At 39.1% G+C, this 22,957-nt stretch overlaps 1 protein-coding gene across 1 annotated transcript in view; it reads left to right on the forward strand.

The window, feature by feature from the left end:
- sv2c.S (synaptic vesicle glycoprotein 2C S homeolog) overlaps positions 1-22,957 on the forward strand; it is a 99,106-nt gene that overhangs the window by 40,333 nt on the left and 35,816 nt on the right. Inside the window, exon 3 of the mRNA XM_018244439.2 lies at positions 21,253-21,433. Coding sequence (XP_018099928.1) covers positions 21,253-21,433 — 181 coding nt within the window. The remainder of the gene's footprint in view (positions 1-21,252; positions 21,434-22,957) is intronic.

A 22,957-nucleotide genomic window follows, 5' to 3' on the forward strand; every position in this document is an offset into this window, starting at 1 on the left:
GAAGAAAATATATTAGCTTTTCCCCAAATAATCCAGTTTTGCTGTAGTCAAGAAATATATTATATTGATTTAGACCCTGTTTACCTTTACTGTTTTTATAAATATAAAAAAACTTAGATCACATTGAATTATTTCAATGGCAAGTAAATACAATTATAAAACAACCAGCGCTATACTCTGAAATGTCTCTCCATCATAACCTCAGCAGGATTTCATTTTATTATCGTTAGAAAATCATATCAGTGAGCAAAGTCGTCTCATAGACAGTCCATCCAAACTGACAAGAAATTCTAAGAAGCCAGATCAAACAAGAATCATAATCATTCCCTAATCATTCATGGATCAACTGATTTCTCCTTAAAAACATATTTATGCATATACTTGCTGTATCCTTGGGTATTTTGACTGTCCAATAAGATATCCAAAAGCCTCCTAAGGACATTTGGAATCTTCCGATTTGTGCAGAGTGTGGGATTCTGAAAGAGGACTGGGAATGCCATGGGTGTAATGTTTGTAAAGGGATCAGCATGAGGTCATTATATGACTTTATATGCTTTTGAATGGATAGTCAGTGTTGTTGGTTACATTAGTGTTGGGAATGAGCATGGACAGCACTTCTACAAAATTAAAATTACTGTGAAATACCAAAGAATTCCTTGTGGATACTGTACCAAGACTCTGGGTCTTGTCTATGTAATAGAGTGAGATTGTTGGTTTCTGTGCTACCAGATGGTTTCATGGTAAACCTACAATGGGATAATGTTGTATGACATAGAAGTGAGATAAATCTAATGTTCCCAACTGATGCAGTGCAGGAGGCTGCCATAACTACTAACATATTTACTGAACATAAGGAACTTGGCAGTGGTCCATTGAATCCAGGCAGGAGGTCCCATTGTATATTGATGTCTCTATTGAACATAAAAGGCTTGACTGCTGAATTCGTGGTTTTCAGAATGTGTCAGTGTATCACTAAAATGTAAGGAGCTGGATGTGCTACACTGAATCCACTTACTGAATATGAGATTGGCGTTGCTTTGTTTAATCCATGTAGGAAGTCTCCAAAGAATCCAGTATAATTAGTCAATGTAAAGAACGTTGTCATACTCCACTGAACCTATATAGGAACTCCAAGATATTTACTGACCTCGGGGGGTCTGGTAATACTTTAGCAAATGTAGCAGTGTCACCATCTGTTGGCAATATTTTAATGAATGTAAGCAGCAGCTGCATGGGAGTTTTTGCTGTAGGAGGCCTCCATTGTGTACCAATACATGTACTAATTTAAAGGAGCTTGCTAGTTATCCTATTAATTAGTGTTGGGGGTATCCAGTGGCTAATTCATTGAATACAAAAAAAATTGACAGCACTCCACTAAATCATGAAAGTCTCCAGAGATGCCAAATATATTTACTCAATGGATGAAGTGTAGCAGTGAAGCCTGGGTGGCAGTTTCTAGTTAATGGAACAGTAACACAAAAAAATGAAAGTGTCAAGGAATGACAATAAAAGGTTCTGTTGCCCTGCACTGGTAAAACTGGTGTGTTTGCTTCTGAAATACAACTATAGTTTATATAAATAAGCTGCTGTGTATCCATGGGAGCAGCCATTCAAGAAACAACGTTTCGGGGGCGTACCCCTTCGTCACCTGACGAAGGGGTACGCCCCCGAAACGTTGTTTCCTGTTTGGCATTGACAATAAACACGGGTTATGAACCCTTAAGCATTCGTGTGCTGGAGTTTTCATCTATTGATCATTGGTTGGAGGTGCCGTCCTCCTTTAACCCCAAGCACCGGTGAGGATTCTGAGAGACCAGGTGTGCTACTGCTCCTATTTGCTTGAGCAGCCATTCAAGAACAGGATACACAGTAGATAAAATACTGTATAATCTTGGAAGAATCCCATTGTATACTACAGAGCTTATCTGCTATGTATCATGTGCGTTTTCTCATTTTCCAGCTTTGAATGGCTGCCCCCATGGCTACACATCAGCTTGTTTATATAAACAATTGTAGAGTTTCTGAAGAAAATACACCAGTTTACCTTTCAGTCCTGGCAGACTTGTATTAAATGGGTGCTGGTGACTGATGTGAACGACTGGTGTTTTGGATCACATTTCATAACTAGTGGCATATTTATTATTTACAGTACATCAGAATATAATGTCACAGGGGTACCCTTAGGGCTTAGTTACTCAAGTAGGCACTATATGTTCCGTGGCAGTAGATAAAAAGCAAATTAAAGCGAATATAATTCCAAGCAACTTTCCTTGCTGCATTAATTGCCAATTTGCAAAAATGTCCATTTCATTAATTTATAAACTTCTCTACATTTATTTGCTGTCTCCTGCCCATAGATCAAAGGACCATGGCAAAGGACCCAGGTATGAGCCTAAACTGAACCGCCAAATAGATATGATATGTGCGACTCCATCTGTTAAATTGCATAACTCCTTTTAGTTCTCAAAAAGTCCACACATATCCTTCTACTACATCTTTGCTCTTCAACTATAAAACAACATGTAACCCTTTCCTTACCACACTTGTTGAGTTGGATTATAAACAGCAATTAACCCTTTGCAATCTAGGGCCCTGAATTCTCTTTGCATATGAAAGATACAGGGAACTGGGATTTACAGTGCAGTGCCTACGCCTAGTAAGCACTGAGGAATTAAGGAAAGACTTGGTTAAACAGTGCAATGCAATAATATTCCTACACTGGGGAAACGTGGTTCTGTCTAGTAACTAGCACAGTCTCTCTCCACTCCGGATGTACAACACAGTTCAGTTCACATGAAATGTCTCTTTTCCCAGAGCTCTTTATTCTCCAGGTAGTGTTAACTGTCCCAATGTACTTCTCCTTTAAGATATAGGCTGTAGCTCCCACAAGGCTGGAGAAACACCTGCCGTCACACCAGGCTCTGGCTGGCTGCTGCAGCAGGGGCACCTTTTATTAGCTCTGTCTGTAACCCGGTGCATTTGCCTCCAAAGTCAGCAGGATTGCCAGATTTATATTTCAAAACCAGCCAAAGACTAGCAAAAAACTAGCCAAAAGCCATTTTAAATGTAGCCCAAAAATAGCCCAATTTGTACAGTAAACAGTCAATATGACAACAGCATATAGAAGCCGCTAACTATAATTCTATTTGTATGGTACATTTAATTATCACGTACCAGATGCAGCGGGCTGCCGGCTGTAGTACAGACAGGTTGGGACTGATAGGAACAGCAACAAATAGAAATAGAATAGGGAGTTGCTTACTACAACTTTCTACTCCAATTGTATTCTGGGTATTGTAGTTTCACATTAGCTTCACATTACCTTGGCTGTAGGCTTTTGCTAAATAAAAACTATATTACCCAACATGCACTGGCATAGCATACTAGGGGAAAAAACTTTGGCTAGTTTTTAAAGTACAAACCCGGAAAAGCCTACAAAAACCAGCCCAAATCTATACCTTGGATAGTTTGCACTTTGGAAACCCCCTTGGGATTGAAATTAGTAGCCCAATTTGGAGGAAAAACCACCAACCTAGCAACCCTGAAAGTCAGGCATTCCCCTGGGTTCTCCTCCTCTCCCATGGATGCACTGGGGCATCCAGCCAATCAGATGGCTCTCCAGCCTGTAACTGGGCTGGATGATGTAACAGACATATAAAGAAGGGAAGGTCTTGTTTGATCCCCTACAAACACTAAAATACATTCTTATCTTTCTTGGTGCCTGTGCAATGGCTGTTCCCTCTGTGAGCAAGCAAAAGACAAATTTACAGTCAAATCTGCATACATAACACTGTTACGTAACCCAAAGGAAATCAAAAATAGTTCTCATTTTATGTTTCCAAGAACAGGGCAACTCCCCTGGAGCTTTAAAGTGATATTGGCTCTCTGCCCGTTATCAGTGGCTCAGTTGCTTGTTTTCTTACTGTGCCCTTGGGGCATTGGGGAAGCACATGACTGTGACAGAAGGGATGCAATACTTCCTGACAACCAAACCTGACATAAGCAGGCTCTGCATCTGGGTCACTCTGGTAGATGAAGTGCAGATAAAATAACCTTTATTTAAAGAACTTGCATCTGACTAATTGAGCCATTCACTTATCATGCCTAAGGGGCACTTAATCATACAGTATCCATGCCTATGAATAAATGCCCCTTGGGCAGAAAATGCATAAGGCACTCTTAGTCATTTGCAATTTCTTTAAATAAAAATGATTGTATCTGTATTTTATCTACCAGAGTGATCCAGACTCATTGTCTACCCACTTCAGTTTTGGTTGTTTTCCTTATACTGCACCTCCATGTTATACATGGCAAGTTATCTATAGTCAAATACTACTACTACTAGTGATGGGCGAATTTGCGCCGTTTCGCTTCGCCGAAAAATTTGTGAAATTCGCGAAACTGCGAAAAATTTGTGAAACGGCACCGGCGTCCGTTTTTGACGCCGACGTCCGTTTTTTTGGGAAAAAAAATTGACGCAGGCGAATTTTCGCGGGCGTTACGTGAATTTATTCGCTGGCGGCGAATCACGCGAATTCATGCCTGGCGAATAAATTCGCCCATCACTAACTACTACTCTATATTGAAAAACCTCCTACCAGGCAACATTGGAAAATATGTGCAATCTATGCATGTTTTATAGCTACACAGTTTCTATCCTATTCTCATTTCCATTGACCCATTATCTCACATTCTTCCAAATTCCTCCTCTCCATACAGATGAAGGTTAATATCTGAAATTCTCTTTTGTAAGCATTCCTTTTGTCTGTCCTTTTCATTACCGTATATACTCCAGTATAAGCCGAGTATAAACCTAATTTTACCTCCAAAAACTGGGAAAGCTTATTGACTCGAGTATAAGCCGAGTATAAGCCTAGGGTGAGAAATGCAGCAGCTTCTGGTAACTTTCAATCAAAAAATTTAGGGTTTCTGCTCCCATTGGAGGTGCCGGCGTCTCGTTTTTGGACACCGATGACCATTCTTGGATGCCGGCGACTATTCTTGGAGACTATTCTTGGATGCCAGCGACTATTCTTGGAGACTATTTTTGGATGCCGGCAACTATTCTTGGACGCCGTCGACTATTCTTAGACGCTGGCGACCATTTTTGCGCTTGACCCGAGTATAAGCCGAGGTAGAGTTTTTCATAATATTTTGGGGGCTGAAAAACTCGGCTTATACTTGAGTATATACGGTATATTCCCTCTCGTCTCCCAATTTTAATCTTTTTAGCATTTCTGGTTAAATTTCCTGTGGGGTTGTCTCTTTTTATTGATCATAAACAACAGATTACATTACAGTAAGTTATTTTTCAGTACCAATACAATAGAACAATTAATCTGTGTAGTTAAGTACATGGTGATGTCATAATACATGAGATGTTATACAAACCATTGTCTAAATAAAAAACAATCTTAATTACAACACAGTAAATGCAAATAAAATCAAGGCATAACAAACCTGAAATAAGATTAAAGTTTAAAGTTTGAATAGAATTAGAATTTAAAATTAAAATTAACATTTAAATTAAATTTCCTGAAATACAAAGTATGTGGACATACCTTATTGTGTCCCAAAAACAATATTTGCACATGTATCTACAAGTGTCCCTTATTGCTTGACCAAACAAATGTAGGTATTGTTATTTATTGCTATATAAAGTGTCAACTTATTGTGCAGCACTGTGCAATGAATGAATGTATAAATTGAGCATACAAATTACATACAAAAACTGCTGAATAGAGTTTACTATAATAAAAGGAGATTTAGGTATAAAACAGAAGCAAGGTGAGAAGTCAGAAGAATAAAAGACATGGCACTTCTGAGAAAAAACTCAAATTGAGTTTGATCGAATTTGATTTAAATTTTCGTGTTGTTTCAATTCATCCGAGTTGTAATAATTCAATTTTATTAATAGGGAGTAGGGAGATGGGTTGGAGAGGATCTCCTATGATCCTTTCTGTTGTTTTAACTATCAACCATAAGTTCATTTAAGGGTAGAACTACACAAGCGTTTTTTCATCAGATCTGACGCGCTGAGAAGAAATGGATGCGTCGAGACGGATGCAACGAAAATAAGGTAAGTAATAGAAATGTCAGACCTTGTCGCTGCACGCATTCGATGCGACATTACTGTCCTAAGAAGATGCAACATGCATGCGTCAAGGTCCGATATTTCTATTACTTACCTTATTTTTGTTGCATCCATCTCATCGCATCTGTTTCCTCTCAGCGCATTGGATCGGATGAAGACGCATCATGTAGTTCCAGCCTAAAAGTAAACAATGAAGCTTTATTTTTTTTTAATATATAATGATACATTGGGCAAGGAGATTGTCATGAGGATTTTTTGAGGGACAGAGGGTGAATTTCAAGGTAATCCTTCAATTTACATGAAAAAAATCAATAAAACAATTAAATAATCATATAAAAAGAGAATAAACAAAATAAACGGCTGACCTGGGCAAAGGCAGATGGCTAAATAGTTCTTATGTGTAAGTTTCCAACCATTTGTGCAATTTGCCAAGATATTTGGTATCATAGATTCACACCAATGTATACCAAATGTGTCATTAACAATAATCAAGGAAGAGAGTGTATCTCCCTTAGGGACTTGTAAAGTAATAAAGTGACTACATCAAAGGATACAAGAACAAAGATCTTCAATAGTCTCCTCTTTCACTGGAGCCAACCAAGCAGCTTTTTCCACTCCAGGAGAAAGAAGTCTTCTAGTATACAGTATAGTAGTGATGTACGGGATGGCCCAATACCCGCAGGACCCTTTCGGTTTGGGCCAACCTCGCACCCCCCTTTGCAGGTCAAGCTCTTCCTTCTGCTCTCCCCACCTGCCACCTTCAACTGCCAGCTTCTGACTTCCAGCTTTACAGCTGCACGCCTGATCACTCCGCCCCTTTTGTGACATCATCAGTGGGGCGGGGCAGGTCTATAAAGGGAAGCTGGAAGTTGGGCTCGGACGGGCACTGGTGGAGGGAGAGCAGGTGCGGATTGGGAAAAAGCCAAACCGCACATCACTACAGTATAGGTCTCTGTTCCTAAAGATAATCAAGCAGTCACTGTCTGATGTCATGTACTCTGACTAAATTTAGATCATATATGCGTTGCTCTAAAGCCCATGCATGGGCAGATAAAGCTGATTTGGCAATTTATCTGCCTGTTCGATATCTGGCCATGATGTAGATCGGGAAGGCTGTTGGAGCCCATTGCTCCTCGTTATAATCCAATTGTTTGGCCCTAGGGCTGAATGTTCAGATTACCCAGATATAGCCCTGCCGTTGGTGGGCATATCAGGAAATGATCCACTCATTTAGCGATGTCGCTAGACAAGCCATCTCTTCATGTATGGCCAGCTTCTACCTTTGTCAACCAGATTGTCTTTCACTCACATATTCTATTTTAATTGAAAACAACCAATATATCTTTTTAAAGATGTGTAATACCGTAGTTATTGTGGTTGGATTCAAGTCTCTACGCTACCAGCAGAAAACATGGAAATGTAGCCTAAAAGTCGCACCTGTTTTTTTCTCTGCCGACATATTTCCACTGGTGCAGAAATGCCAGAAAGTGTCCTTTCAGACGGTTGTTCTGATAAAAGGAACAGTAACATCAAAAAATTTAATTGTTTTAATGCAATAAAAATATAATGTAGTGTTGCCCTGCACTTGTAAAACTGCCATGTTTGCTTCAGAAACGCTGCTATTGTTTATATAAATAAGCTGCTGTGTAGCAATTGGGGCAGCCATTCAAACGAAAAATTTCTCCGGTTACACAGCAGAAAGCAGATAAACTCTGTAGAACATAATGTTGTTATCTGTTATCCACTATTTAACCTGTGCCATATAGTATTTATTCAATTCCGCCATTGCTTCTCAGCAGCTTGTTTATATGAACTATAGTAGTGTTTCTGACACAAACACATCAGTTTTACCAGTGCAGGGCAATAGTATATTACATTTTCATTACTTTAAAACACTTTCATTTTTTGGTGTTACTGACTGTTCCTTGGAATTTCCTGCCACTGCTGATCAGGTATGAAATAAACCTTAGATTATGTTCTCTTATTCTGTCTTGGGAGATGATAGACATGAAGCACAGAACCTTCCTACAGTTGAAGGCTAACAAGTTTGTTGGTTAATGTAGATAATATGACTAGGTTGTCCTGGTCTGAAAAGCTAAAGAATACATAACAGCGCCAGCATTTATAAATGGTTTATAGATGATTATTTATTTAAAGATAATACACCAAATGTGTGAGTGATTGCCTTCCTCTGTAAAACACTGCAGAGTGTTTGATTGGGTTGCTGGCTTGATTTCATAAAACCAATGATCCCATCTGTAGGTGTATGCGGCCATTGGCACCAGCTGGGATCCAATCACTGTGCAATTTGCTCTGGATATGCTATGTGCCTTGCCAAACTGTCCAGCAAAATATAGAAAACAATGTTTACATTCAGCTTAATGTTGTTACTGATATTATATCCTAGTGCGTTAGCACCGAGAGCATCTTTGGAAGGAAAAGCTTGCTGAAAGCCGAGCACATTATTCTAAATCGAAAGAAAATCTGCAATTCACAGAGTCGACTGAGTGTGTCTCATTGCAAACGGAGAGTGTGTTCCGAGGCATTATGTAATAAAATGCGCACATTTAATTAGAAACGGTTTCAATTAGAGGAGGAGACTGTCCCCTTTTGGCAAGAAGACAATTAAAGTAATAGTTCAATTACCATGTAATACCCGCCACCTGCAATTCTAAAAATTAGAGCTTTGCTGCCAAAGGAGTTTTTTTCAGATTTCTGTCAGTGTAATTAATTGTAATTTTTAGATGTGGAAAACGAATGCACGCCATCAAACACATGGGCTTTATTGGAATCAGGTTATTGAGCAAACTGGCAATTAAATCTCTCAGGTTTTAATTGCTTTATGTTTTTTTTTACATTCCTACATAACTGCAATCCCACAACATCATAAATTAACTATAGCTATAGGGTCTATAAGGCCTATTAGGTGCAGGTTTTTTTTTATGATTTTGATGTGTAATTGAGGTTTGAGCGCACTTAGGAGCAGATTTATCAACGGTCAAAGTGAATTCGAGGGAATTTTCAAAGTAAAAAAAATTCTAAATTCAAAGTAATTTTTTGGATACTTCGACCATCGAATAGGATACTACGACTTCGAATTTACTTCGACTTTCGATTTGAAGTAAAAATCGTTCGACTATTCGACCATTCGATAATCAAAGTACTGTCTCTTTAAAAAAACTTTGACTTCAATACTTCGCCAACTTAAACCTGCCGAAGTGCTATATTAGCCTATGGGGACCTGCCAGAGCATATTTCAAATTATATGGGTTTCGAAGGAAAATCGTACAATAAAATCGTTCGAATCGTACGTTTCAAAGTACAATCGGAATACGATCGTATGATGAATAAAATCCTCCAACTTCGAATTCGAAGTATTTTCCACTTCAAAATTCGACCCTTGATAAATCTGCCCCTAAAAGTAATTTCATTATATTCTGTTTGGTTTACTTATGAGTGTTCAGAGTTTTGTTTCATTGCACTCAATTTTTTTTTAAGATGCAACTTGCGGCACTTTGTGGCAATTCAAAAGACAACAGACTAGAAGGATGTGTTTGGAACTCACAAAGACACACATAGCGGCGCATTTATGAACACTGGAAACATCACCAGTGAGGTTGACTATTGCAACCACAGGTGAAAAAGTAAAATATTTTCAAATAAAATAAGACCAATTGAAATTTTATATGAATTTCGAAGACACAGTTGGGTCAACAAAAAATCTCAACACTCAAGAAATGAAGTAGCTGTAGAATACTTACGTTTCCTCCCAAAGACAAAAATATTACAGTTATGGGATCTATTATCCAGAAAGCTCTGAATTACGGAAAGGCAATCTCCCATAGACTCCATTTTAGCCACATACAAAAAGCCACTCCTGGTAATTTTAAGAGCCGAATTTCCTGCCATTAAACCAGAAATTCAGCTCTTCTAATGCAAAGAGCCAGATCTTTGCTTTCATTTCCTAACTGATGATTGTCCAGTCAACAATAATTACTGACTGGTTTCAATGGGCAAGTGGACTGGTGCAATTTAGCACCTATTTTTTGCAAAGGAGCCCGAGAGAGAGAAAACATAGAGAAACCGAAATAAAGAAAGCAGGAAGATTGACAGGTTACAGAACACTTGAGTAATTAATTATGAGTTGCAAAGGCAGTGATTGGCCTTTTAAGCCATACCAAGCAATCAACAGGGAGCAGTATATACTAGAAAATAAACATCTGATTGGTTGCTATGAGTTAGTTGATGTGGTGCAATTTTTGTGACTTTTTATACCACTTAATAATAATAAATGTATAGTTGGGTGAGCCAGGGGCAGGAATCAGTGGCTAACTTTACATTTAGAGGGACGGTTATGTTTTATCTCTCCATTACCTACACTACTAAAAAAGGGCAGAACATGAGAATATATTATACCCCTGTTACTTTGCTAGATTGAGGGGGAAATATGGAGCATATAGAAGTATATTTATATATGTCTGCACCTCACATGCTAATCGTGCATTGGGACGAATGAATGTTTTTCAGAGTAATGATCATAAGGGTCCTTCCATGCGGGCCACTCCATGTGCATCTATAAAAATTCAAGTTGAATGCATCAAAATACATATATTGCATGAATATGTTTTTTTTTTAAAAAATAAGTGACATTTTTGTGATTTCAACATGCATTTCTGCATGGCAAATACATAATAAGTATCTGGTGCTTGTAATAACTACATTTATACCAGCTCAACTGAAAACCTGTCATGGGCAAGGTCTCTGCATAGGCACTTAATTCATTCTACATGAGGTCTTCTCAAGGGTGCAGATATCAGTCATAGGAAGGTACAGTGGTATAAATATAGGACAACGGAACCCAGGGCAAATTTATGGCATGTGTTCCCTCCTTCTTGCCCCCAGTCATCCTCCAGTTACTTAATCAAAACCCTCTATCCCGCTCCTAATAAATGCATCTATAATTGGGAATAGATCCCTTCCTGGTGCAGTCATAATCCCTAACCCCCCATCAGCTCTACCCCTCGATAGACAGCAAAGGTGGGATTTCAGGTATTCAATTAGATACCCGACCCAAAAAAAAAAAAAAATCTGAAATGCTTTTAGATGAAAAATGTGTGCTGTTACAATTACAAGAGAATCAATTTGGGAATAAGTTCCACTTAGAAGCATTGCTTTGAGAGTTTTCTTCTGAGTACATTCTGAAAGTAAAGTAAATGTGGGTTGTATAATTACTGTGCCAAAGCGCTGAATTCCCGAGCTACTGTTGTTGTCAATGTTCAGCCCACACCTTGTCACATCTCCCGTAATACATAATGCATCGTGTCCAACAAAGTGCTTTGTAGAAATAACAGCGGCAAAAGAAGACCATTGATAAAATAATTTATTCCTCAACAGCAAGTAAACCCTGCTGCCAAATAATACCATCACCCCAATTTGGCACAGACGGGATAGATCTGCTTGTTAACCTATGAGAGGATCTTTAGGGATACGGCCAGTTTTATTTGCTTTCTAGATATAGCAAAATAGTTCACAATGCTACACTGATGTAATAAATTGGTTAACGATAGGATTTTGAATTGCTCCTTTATTTCAGAAAGGAAGGTGACCAACTCCAACTTTCTTTCTCTACTGGGTCTGCACAGTTATTTAGTAGTTAGTTTATGGCATGGAATATATATCACAGGTATGAGTCCTGTTATCAAGAATGCCCGACACCTGGGGTTTTCCAGATAAGGGATTGTTTTGCCTCCAATAAGCATTCATTATAAAGGTATGGGATCAGTTATTCGGAAACCTGTTCTCCAGAAGGTTCTGCATTATGGAAAGTCTGTCTCCCACAGGGGCAAATTCACTAAGATGCGAAGTTGCGCCAGGCGCAACTTTGCCGCACTTCGCCAGGCGTAGTTTCGCCAGCGCTTCGCAAATTCACTAAAATCCGAAGTTGCGCACAGGGGTAGCGTAAGGTTGCGGAGTTGCGCTAGCGTTGTTTCGCTATATAAATCGAAGTTGCGCTAGCGAAGGCTAATTTGCATACGGCGCGAAATTCAAATTTCAATGGAGGAACACGTATCTGCACTACAAATGCCTAGAAAACCTTCAAATCTGCAAATAAAAAATTTATTTTGCCCTACACATGTGCCCACTGTCTAGGTAAGTTGCCATGAGTCAGGAAATGTAGGGGGGAGGAAGGGGAGCCCCAAAAAATGTTCGATCTTTTTCAGCCTATCAGCCATCATGTAGAAAACACGCCAGCGTTTTTTGGGACTTAGAAAAAATTTTGACTTTTTTTTAAACAATCCCTATCTACTCTATTGCGCTTCGCCAGGTCTGAGGTGGCGAAGGAAGTCTAGCGTAAAAGGTAGCGTTCACTACACTGCACAAGTTAGTGAATTTGCGTAGTTTCCTCGCTAGCGAAGGAAAGGTTGCGAAGTAACACTAGCGAAACTACGCCAGCGTTCGTTAGTGAATTTGCGCAGTAGCGAAAATGCCAAACGCTAGCGAATTAACGCTAGCGTTCGGCGCTTCGCGCCTTAGTGAATTTGCCCCATAGACTCCATTTATCCATTTAATACAGATTTATAAAAAAAAAATAAAACAGTACATTGTACTTGATCCAAACTAAGATATAATCATTCCTTATTGAAGCTAAACCAGCCTATTGTGTTTATTTAATGTTTACATGATTTTTTAGTCGAGTTAAGGTATGAAAATCCAAATTATGGAAAGATCCATTATCCGGAAAACCCCAGGTTCTGGATAACAGGTCCCATAGCACGTTGTGTATATACAGTAAGGAAAAAACATGCCCTGCAATGGTCAGAATCCTAATGTTTGCTTCTGGATAGAAGTCATTAAAAGGATTAAATAGATCAGTGGAATCTTATGAGCAAGGAAAAGCTGGATACTCAGAGTTTATGAGTGCTCAGAAAGCAGTAAAGAAGATTGACACAACAAGAAGAGGAGAAACAGTGATGTCTCCAGCTCATGTTTTTTATAAGCTCCAAGGCAATGAATTTCAGGCAGCCTTTGCTGTTACCCAGGGTCAGGCAGACGAATGGTTTAACACCACTTCCTGTACATAAAACAGTATTCTGTGTATATGCATTATTTTTATTTCTACAATAATTTTGAACTAGTCTTATCAATGAAAATATATACTGTTTACTATACCAAAAAATGTTAGGGCATGCATGTTCATAATGAGAGAGCTGGGACTCATTTTTCACATTCTTAGGGGGTTATTATCAAAATTCGTATTTTTCTGATATTTTATTTTAAAAAAGTCAGACCAAACTACAATTCACAAGTTGACCATAATTATTTTTAAAAAAGCTCAAATTAATCGGATCGGGGATAAAATCGAATGAAATCCCGAATCGTGCCATTTTTTCTGAATTTTTCCTGAAAAGAACACATTTTTTGGATTTTTGTCCAAAAAGCACAAAATAATCGGATTTTCAGACTAATTTCAGCACAGACCACAGAAACTTTTTTTTTCGGCTTTAATAAATAACCCCCTAGAGTTCATCCTGGTGTTGGTTGCTTAGAGCTCCCCAGGAGTTTATTTTAGCCAATATAGTATTGTTTCCCTTAACTGGAACCCTAGGAACCCTATTAGGGAGGGAAACAATTTTCCAATGATTTACACACGCCAGTTTTATCGGGACAATTAAGCTTCTGTATATTTTTGAAGTGGGGAGGAAACAGGAGAACATAACTCATTGCAGACAGTGCCCTAGCTGAAATTAAACCAATAACCCCAGAATTGCAATGTTAGCATATTTATGGTAAGGTTAGTCTTAAAGGAACAGTCCAGTGTAAAAAATAAAAATTGGGTAAATAGATAGGCTGTGCAAAATAAAAAATATTTCTAATATGGTTAGTTAGCCAAAATGTAATGTATAAAGGCTGGAGTGACTGGATGTGTAACATAATAGCCAGAACACCACGTCCTGCTTTTCAGCTCTCCAACTCTGAGTTAGTCAGCGACTTTAAGGGGGGCCACATGGGACATAACTGTTCAGTGAGTTTGTAATTGATCTTTAGCATTCAGCTCAGATTCAAAAGCAACAGTTGCGACCCATGTGGCCTCCCCTCAAGTCTCTGATTGGTTACTGTCTGGTAACCAATCAGTGGAAACCAAGGGAACTGCAAAGCAGAAAGAAGAGTTCTGGCTATTATGTTAGACATTCGCTGACTCCAGTCTTTATACATTACATTTTTGGCTAACTAACTATATTTTGTTTTGCACAGCCTATTTATTTACCCAGTTTTTATTTTTATACTGAAAAATTCCTTTAAGATGCTGTTCAACCCTCTGTTATAAATTAAAATCAACAAAAACCTTCATAGTAACAGAGTAATTGAGGCTGAAAAGGCAAACAACTGCAGGTACAGGATCAATTAACTGGGATGCTTAGGACCTGAGGTTTTCTGGATAAAGGGTCTTTCTATAATTTGAATCACCATTCCTTAAGTCTACTAAAAATCATTTAAACATGAAATAAACCCAATAGGATCATTTTGCCACCAGTATGGATTCATGCAGCTTAGCTACCATCAAGTATAAAGTGCTGTTTTATTATTACAGAGACTACGCAATAAGAAATTACCTTCCCGTAATTCAGAGCTTTCTGGATAGCGGGTTTCCCTAAAGCAATATGCTCAGGGCCCAGGAACTTCAAGTGATGCCACAGTAGACTATGAATAGAAACATGTGAATCTCTGCAGTTTACATTCAGCAAATCATAGAAGTGAAGTAAATAATATTAGTTAAGCAGATAAGGTGCATAAAAACAGAAGTCACACTGATTATTTGGTACAAAGTCTCTGGTTGCCCAGATCACTGTTCCTTCATCATGTATTCTCCTTATCAGCACACACAGCTGCTAGGGGGAAGGTCCACTTGTGACAATGCAATCTATTATTTGGAATGGTGTACCTTGCTGCTCGGGTTCCAAGTGCACAAACAGCCGTTATCAAGGATCCTGCTGGAAAGAGATGAAAATGTCATGTAATTAATGCAGGCTTCATCTTCTGCTGAGAAACTGCTCATGTGTGCAGCTTAATATTGTATTTATCATATACAGTATACATGTGTAACGGAAGTTTGTCTATGCATGATCACTTTGAAAAGAAATAAATCAGAGAAATGTCCAATTAAACATTTTTTCGAAAACAAATTTGCGGTTCATATAGTTTTCCACATTTTATCAATCAATGTTTTGGCCCAGAGGATACATTTTTTTATTGAAAGATCAAAGCTGCCAAACGATTTCAGCCCTAAAATCCAAAGTGGAATGGAAAATACTTTGATTAGTGATGAGCGTATATTCACCCATTTTGCTTTGCTAAAATAATGGTGAAATTTTGCAGAAATGTATTGGGGTCAGTTGGCATTGTTCTCATGGCACCAGATGCATTGGAGTCAATAGCCACCAAATGCATTGAAATCAGTGTGTTTTTTCTTATTTTTTTTTTCTCATCTGAGTACATTGGGGTCAATGGGCATTTCTTTCTCACACCACATACATTGGAGTGAATAGGCATTTTTCCTTGTTTACAAAAGACAGAAAGAAATCACCAGCGCTCGGTCTAACCCACAATCTAGAGCTGACCAGCTGCTATAAACAATAAAAAGCCAATATTTGTACAAAAAGAGAAAGAACGTACGGTTTGCCTTTAAAAATAATTATTATAAAAAAAAGAGGTGTTAGTACCACACTTTAGCCAAAATACTGTATGTGCCACATCAAGGCTCCCTCATTGTACATGAGTGCTACACTATCCATTAGAATACTAAGGGGCAAATTTACTAAAGGACGAAGTGACTAACGCTGGCGAAAATTCGCCAGCATGACGTAATTTCGGAACTTCGCTGATTTACGATGTCGTTGGAGTAACTTCGCTAGTAAAGGAGATAGACTCTAGCGGTACTTCGCTCCCTAACGCCAAGCGAATTTGTACTCTGGCAAATGTACGTAACTACGCAAATTCACTAAGATGCATATTTCACTGAACGTTACCTCTTGCTTCAGACTTACCTTTGCCACTTCAGACCAGGCGAAGTGCAATAGAGTAGATAGGACTTCCTAAAAACGCTAGAGTCTTTTGCTTTTTTCAGGGTGATAGGCTCCAAAAGAGCATAAATTTTTTCTGGGGTAACCGGCTTCCCCCCTACATTTCCTAACATATGGCACATAAACTATACACTGGGCACATGTGTAGGGCAATATAACAACTCTATTTTATTTTATTAAGGTTTTCCGGGCTTGTGTAGTGTAACGTATTTGCTGCAACAAATGCGTCCATTCAACTTTAACTTCCCGCCATATGCAAATTAGGCAACGCTAACGTAACTTCGCTTGGCGCAGTAACGCTAACACAACTTTGCAGTAGTTTGGCGCCCTGGACGCAACTTTGGATTTAACTGAATTACCGTTGTCCTGGCGAATCTACGCCTGGCGAAGTGTTGCGCTGTGAGTGAAGCCGTCGCTGGTGAATTTTCGGAGGTTAGTGAATTTGCCCCTAAGTATGTAGTGCATTTATAATCAAGTCCCCCAGCAAACAGTGTGACTGAGTAGTAAGACCAACAGTGAACTTACCCTTAACTCAGAAGCTCTAGTGAAAAAGCAGGGAGCTTTTAATCCCCAGCTCATAAACACAGAGACGTAACTAGAGGGGGACGGGCCCTGGCGCGGCATGTGCAGCCGTGCCCCACCCCCCTCCGTACGTCTGGAAACGGCCGCATTTCTTATTTACGAGTGGCATGCGAGCTGCCGGGGGGGCCCCGAGGGGGTGCGGGCCCTGTCCCAATTGCACCCCCTGCTCCCCCGGTAGTTACGCCACTGCATAAACATACACCTGTAAATCATTCCCTGTTTTAAAGGCTGAATGGAAGCTATACACAATTAGAGTACAACAACACTGACGCTTTCCCCGTGATTGTGCCGGATCTGACGCGCTGCGCCAAAACACAGGTGTCAAGTCGGGTGCGACGGAAAACAAGGTAAGCAACAGCAATGTCGGATGGTGTTGCAGCGTTTGTCCGACACGACTGTTAGACGCTGCATGCTGCTTCTGCATTCTGACAATCGTGTCTCGTAGGATGAATTCTGCGACACCATCTGACATTTGTATTTCTTACCTTGTTTTCTGTCGCATCTGACTTGACGCCTGTGTTCTGGCACAGCGCGTCGGATCTGGCACAATCGCTGGGAAATTGTCCATGTAATTGTACCCTTTTACTTGTTTGTTTTTTCAGATGCAAAGAAACCACTTTTTTTTTTTGGCAAAACACATGCTAAAATTTTAGCTCAAAATTATCGCCAAACTTGCACACAACCTATTTCTATATTTTTCGATCTTATCAGTGCAAGATATGGGAACATAAGAAAATGGCTTCCAAGGGGGCAGGACTTAGAGAGCAACCAAACAAAATAACCATAAAGGTTTGAGTGAGATGGGCTAAAAGGGGCCAAACATTTTGTGCAATGCAAGAGAGATGCAGAAATCCTGATTAAACAGAAGGTATTGGCATGCATCATGCTCCACACAGTAGTATTGCCTAAAACCAGTTATCCAGAAAGCTCAGAATTATAGGATGACCATCTCCCTTAGACTTAATTTTATCCAAATTTTTAAAGATGATTTCCTTTTTCTGTAATAATAAAACAGTAGCTTGTACTTGATCGAAAATTAGATTTAATGAATCCTTATTGGAAGCAAAACCAGTCTATTGAATTTATTTAAAGTTTACATGATTTTCTAGTAGACTTAGGGGCCGATTCACTAACTTCGAGTGAAGGATTCGAATGTAAAAAACTTCGAATTTCAAAGTTTTTTTTGGGCTACTTCAACCATCGAATGGGCTAATTCGACCTTCGACTACGACTTCGAATCGAAGGATTCGTAGTAAAAATCGTTTGACTATTCAACCATTGATAGTCGAAGTACTGTCTCTTTAAAAAAAACTTCGACCCCCTAGTTCGCCATCTAAAAGCTGCCGAAGTCAATGTTAGCCTACGGGGAAGGTCCCCATAGGCTTGGCAAACTTTTTTTGATCGAAGGATAATCCTTCGATTGTTGGATTAAAATCCTTCGAATCGTTCGATTCGAAGGATTTTATTGTTTGATCGAAGGAATTATCCTTCGATCGTTCGATCGAACTATCTGCGCTAAATCCTTCGACTTCGGTATTCGAAATCGAAGGATTTTAATTCCTAGTCGAATATCGAGGGTTAATTAACCCTCGATATTCGACCCTTAGTGAATCGGCCCCTTAAGGTATAAAGATTCAAATTACAGAATGGAAAACCCCAGTTCCCGAGCATTCTGGATAACAGATCCCATACAGTTACCAAAAGTAAAAGCCTTTAATAATCAAAGCACTGAGAGAAAAAAAAACAAATATTCTTGACTTTTCATGAATACGAAAATATGAATCTCAATTTCTTTAAAAAAGAAATTCATGCTTTGTCAGTTTGATCCCAAAACTGTATATACAGTATGTAATGGATTTTCCTATACAAAGCAGACTAGTCTACCCCATTATCACACTGTTGCACATGTGGATTTTGAAACATTTATAGTTCAGATGCTTTTTAAAAGGCCATTGAAGTATATCTGAGTGATCTTTTACATTTCCTGCAAAAGGAAATTTTTGATTAACAGTAACTGCTCTCTATACATACTGTATGTGTATATATATATATATATATATATATATATATATATATCCTGTACTGAGAATTCCTTTCCCTCAATAGTATCCATGTGCACACATTTGCACTTTAGAAGATGAAGCCGGGAATTCTGACTCTCTGTCCCTGTGTGACCGTGGAAAGGTCTTTTTCCTGAATGACATATAAATTGCTGCCCTTGTGCCACGTGATTCATCTCTGCTTTAGATTTATGGAGTCTGTCATTTGTTAGGGTCTCAGTGGTCAGCGCAATGGATATTTACCTTGTGAACCTGCCACTAGGCATTGAATCATAGAAACGCTTTAGGGTTTGCATCGGTTTCCAATTTGCACTCAGCAGTGAGCAGTGCTATCTGTCTGATGACTCCAGTGCATAAATAAACTGTGTGCAGGATTTATATTGGCAGTATAGTAAGCTGGCCTGCCTGAGAGAAAATAGAATTTATATAAATATATAATGTTGTACCTTATGCTAGACACACAGTTTGGTCATAAGAAATACAGCATAGAAAGTCTTATTTCCTACATTCTTGTATGAATGCATGTGGGTGTTGCCACAATAATTCTACTCTTTTCAAATAAGAACAATAAACTGCATATATATATATATATATATATATATATATATATATATATATATATATATATATATATATATATATATATATATATATATATATATATATATATATATATATATATATACAGGTATATATACATAAACAGATTATATACAAATACTGCTTAATAGTATAGAGAAGGTAAAGAAAATACTGCTCGTTAGAGCAATCTATAAGAGTACTCAGATTTTACAGAAACGGTAACACTAAAAAACTAAAGTGTTAAAGTAATGTTTTCCCATGACAGTATCCCTTAAAATATTGGACAGATAAGCTCTGTTGAACAGCATTATATTCTACAAAGTTTATCTGCTATGTCAGGGCTGTCCAACTGGCGATCCCCCCCTGCTGTGGCCCCCCACATGCAGTGCCTGCTTACCATATGTAAACTTTAAAAGGTATCACTACATGTTTAACTGGCTCCTGCATTGTTTAAACCTCAAATTCACACTGTAATCCCCTGTATTGTTCACACCTATGATCCCCCTGTATTGTATACACTTGTGACACCTATTGTTTATATCCTAAAGTCCTGTACTGTTCTACCTGAGACACAGACTGAAACTGCCCACATTGTTCACCTGTTCACACTTTATACAAAATGCTAATGGGGCACCAGCACTGTGTCACTGTATGTAGTACATATTAGAATGAGAGCTTTCCCTGTCTCCTGCTCTGTTCTGCCTTCCCTCCCTGTGAGTGCCATTCTCTGCTTGCCCAGTGCTGCTTGTGTGTGCCATTCTCTGCTTACTCAGTGCTGCTTGTGTGTGCCATTCTCTGCTTGCCCAGTGCTGCTTGTGTGTGCCATTCTCTGCTTGCCCAGTGCTGCTTGTGTGTGCCATTCTCTGCTTACTCAGTGCTGCTTGTGTGTGCCATTCTCTGCTTGCCCAGTGCTGCTTGTGTGTGCCATTCTCTGCTTACTCAGTGCTGTTTGTGTGTGCCATTCTCTGCTTACTCAGTGCTGCTTGTGTGTGCCATTCTCTGTTTGCTATACGCTACCTGTGGAATGTAAGCCTGTTAGGGGTTTGTTAGCATTTGGAAATTGTTGTTAATGGCCCCTAAGGTGTTTAATCGTGTGTTGGGGGTTGTTGTATTATCCACAGGGGAGGATATAATGATTAAAGGGTATGTTTTTAACATGACTTCAATTTTTCACATATGAGTGATGAGGGATTTCCCTGCAGTGAGCACCAACCATTTGTTTTTTTGGTGTGCTACCACCGTTAATGTGGATCCTTAAAAGTTCTTGTGGTAAAATGGGTGTGGTTTACAGTGGTGTGGTTTAAAAGGGGGAGTGGCCAACACTGACTTCCATTATCGGCTCTCTACCACATAGGCCAGTAAAATTTTGGCCCTCGGTATCACAGAAGTTAGACAGCACTGTGCTATGTAACTGGAGCCTTTTTTACCTTTGAATGGCTGCCCTCACGTCTACACAGCAGCTTATTTATATAAACCATAGCAATACTGCATTATTTTCCAATTACTTTAAACCACTTTCATTTTCTTGGCGTTACTGTTCCTTTAACAAGCAATAGCAAAATAAGACTCATTTATAAAGCTAAGTGCAAAGTGCAAATTGCCTGAAATTAAGTGTGCATTGAGATACTTGCAAACGTTGGCATTATTAATACATCTAAAGGTGATTCACAACCAAATATTGTGCCGAATAGACTTCTGACCCACAGTTCTGGCCCAAATGTTTCAGATGTTGGCCTTTTAGACAACTGTGATTAAATGCTGCTGTTATATATGGAATGATTTGGAGATATGGCTGATGGCAGATCTTGGCAGTGATGGAAGCTGATCTAATTCCAGTGCTCTTTGTGTTTCACAGGGAGTATAGTTTATTTGGGAATGATGATGGGAGCGTTCTTCTGGGGAGGCCTGGCAGACAAGGTTGGAAGAAAACAGTCTCTTCTTATTTGCATGTCTGTCAATGGATTCTTCGCCTTCCTCTCTTCATTTGTCCAGGGCTATGGACTTTTCTTAGTTTGCCGACTAATCTCAGGATTTGGGTAAGTTGTCGCTCAGATTCCATTGCTTTAAATTCTTTAAACGGCTACAGATGGGTTTTCTATTATTAAGCTATTAATGTAACATTAACCAAGTACCTATATTGTATGTATATTTTTATTTGTATAGCGCACCTTGAGGGCAAAGCACTGTACAGCAAAACCTATATTCTTTAAAAGATCCATTGGTGCATTGAGAATAAAAGGGGGTAGCGATGAGTGAATCTGTCCCGTTTTGCTTCGCCAAAAAATCCACAAAACTGCTAAAATACTTTGAAGTCAAAAGGCGTCATTTTTTTTTTTACGTGCGACAATTTATTTACTTACGCAACTTTTTTTTCTCACTCCAAAAGATTTGGGCATTTTTTCTTGCAGTGACTTTTTTGTCTTGGCGACTTTTTGTCCAAATGCATTAAAGGAGAAGGAAAGGCTTGCAGCACTTGGGGGTGCCAAATGTTAGGCACCCCCCAGTGAATGTATTTACTTACCTGAAACCCCGGGCCAGTGCTCCTATCAGCAGAAAACTGCACCGGCCCGGTGTTATACCAGTGAGCACCACGGAGTGATCTTCTTCAGTCTTCCTCCTGCTTTGTGCGGCTGTGCATGCGCAGTAGAACGAGAAGCTGAACTTTAACTAAAAAGTCTGCTATTTCATTCAACTGCGCATTCGTTTGCCCCGGGAAATTTGAAGACAGAAGAAGACAGAAGTGGATCGCTCTGTGGTGCTCATTGGTACTGTGCAGTTTTCTACTGATAGGAGCACTGGCCCGGGGTTTCAGGTAAGTCAATACAATCACTTGGGGTGCCTAACATTTGGCATTCCCAAGTGCTGCAAGCCTTTCCTTCTCCTTTAAAGTCATTTTTTCTTTTGTCTCAGTAACATTATTGTCTTGGCAACTTTTTTGTAGCAGCAAATTTTTTTTTTTTTGCTGCATACTGTATTTTTTCCCCCCTGCAAACTGCAGCATAAAAGCCTCATTAATAAGAAAAATAGAATAATTTTTCCTTCAGTTCAGCTTTGAAATTTCTTCAGCTATTTGGCATTCCTTGTTTCCAACAGCTTCTTGTCTGTTAAACAAACAATATCCTCTACATTTTGGACCCAACAGAGCAGTGTTGTATTTCATTGTTTGTTTTTATCTGTTATTAGATCAATTTTGCATTGTGTGTTCCCTTGTTGTACAACCCAAAGGGGTTTACTGGCATGTCCAATAAGGATATTCATAGGTAATATTATTTAGTGTCAAAGTTAATCTGTCAGTGTGGCACTTGATAACAATCAATAAACAGAAGAGATATGTTAACTTCCTTCTGCCAAAAAATAATGTGATTGCTTGTCAAAGGATAGTTTGTCAGTGCCCACAGACTAACGAGACAGGACATCAAATAAATAGGATTTTTCCCGACTGAGACCCGCTCCTGCTACCTGACAAATTGCCACTCTAACACTCTCCCTTACATCTCCCCAGTCACAGCTGCAAGGGTACAGGTTTGTGCAGAGGAAGGGGAGGGTTTGCAATGCTATGA

Source organism: Xenopus laevis, chromosome 1S (assembly GCF_017654675.1).
Source record: "Xenopus laevis strain J_2021 chromosome 1S, Xenopus_laevis_v10.1, whole genome shotgun sequence".
Lineage (NCBI taxonomy): Eukaryota > Metazoa > Chordata > Amphibia > Anura > Pipidae > Xenopus > Xenopus laevis.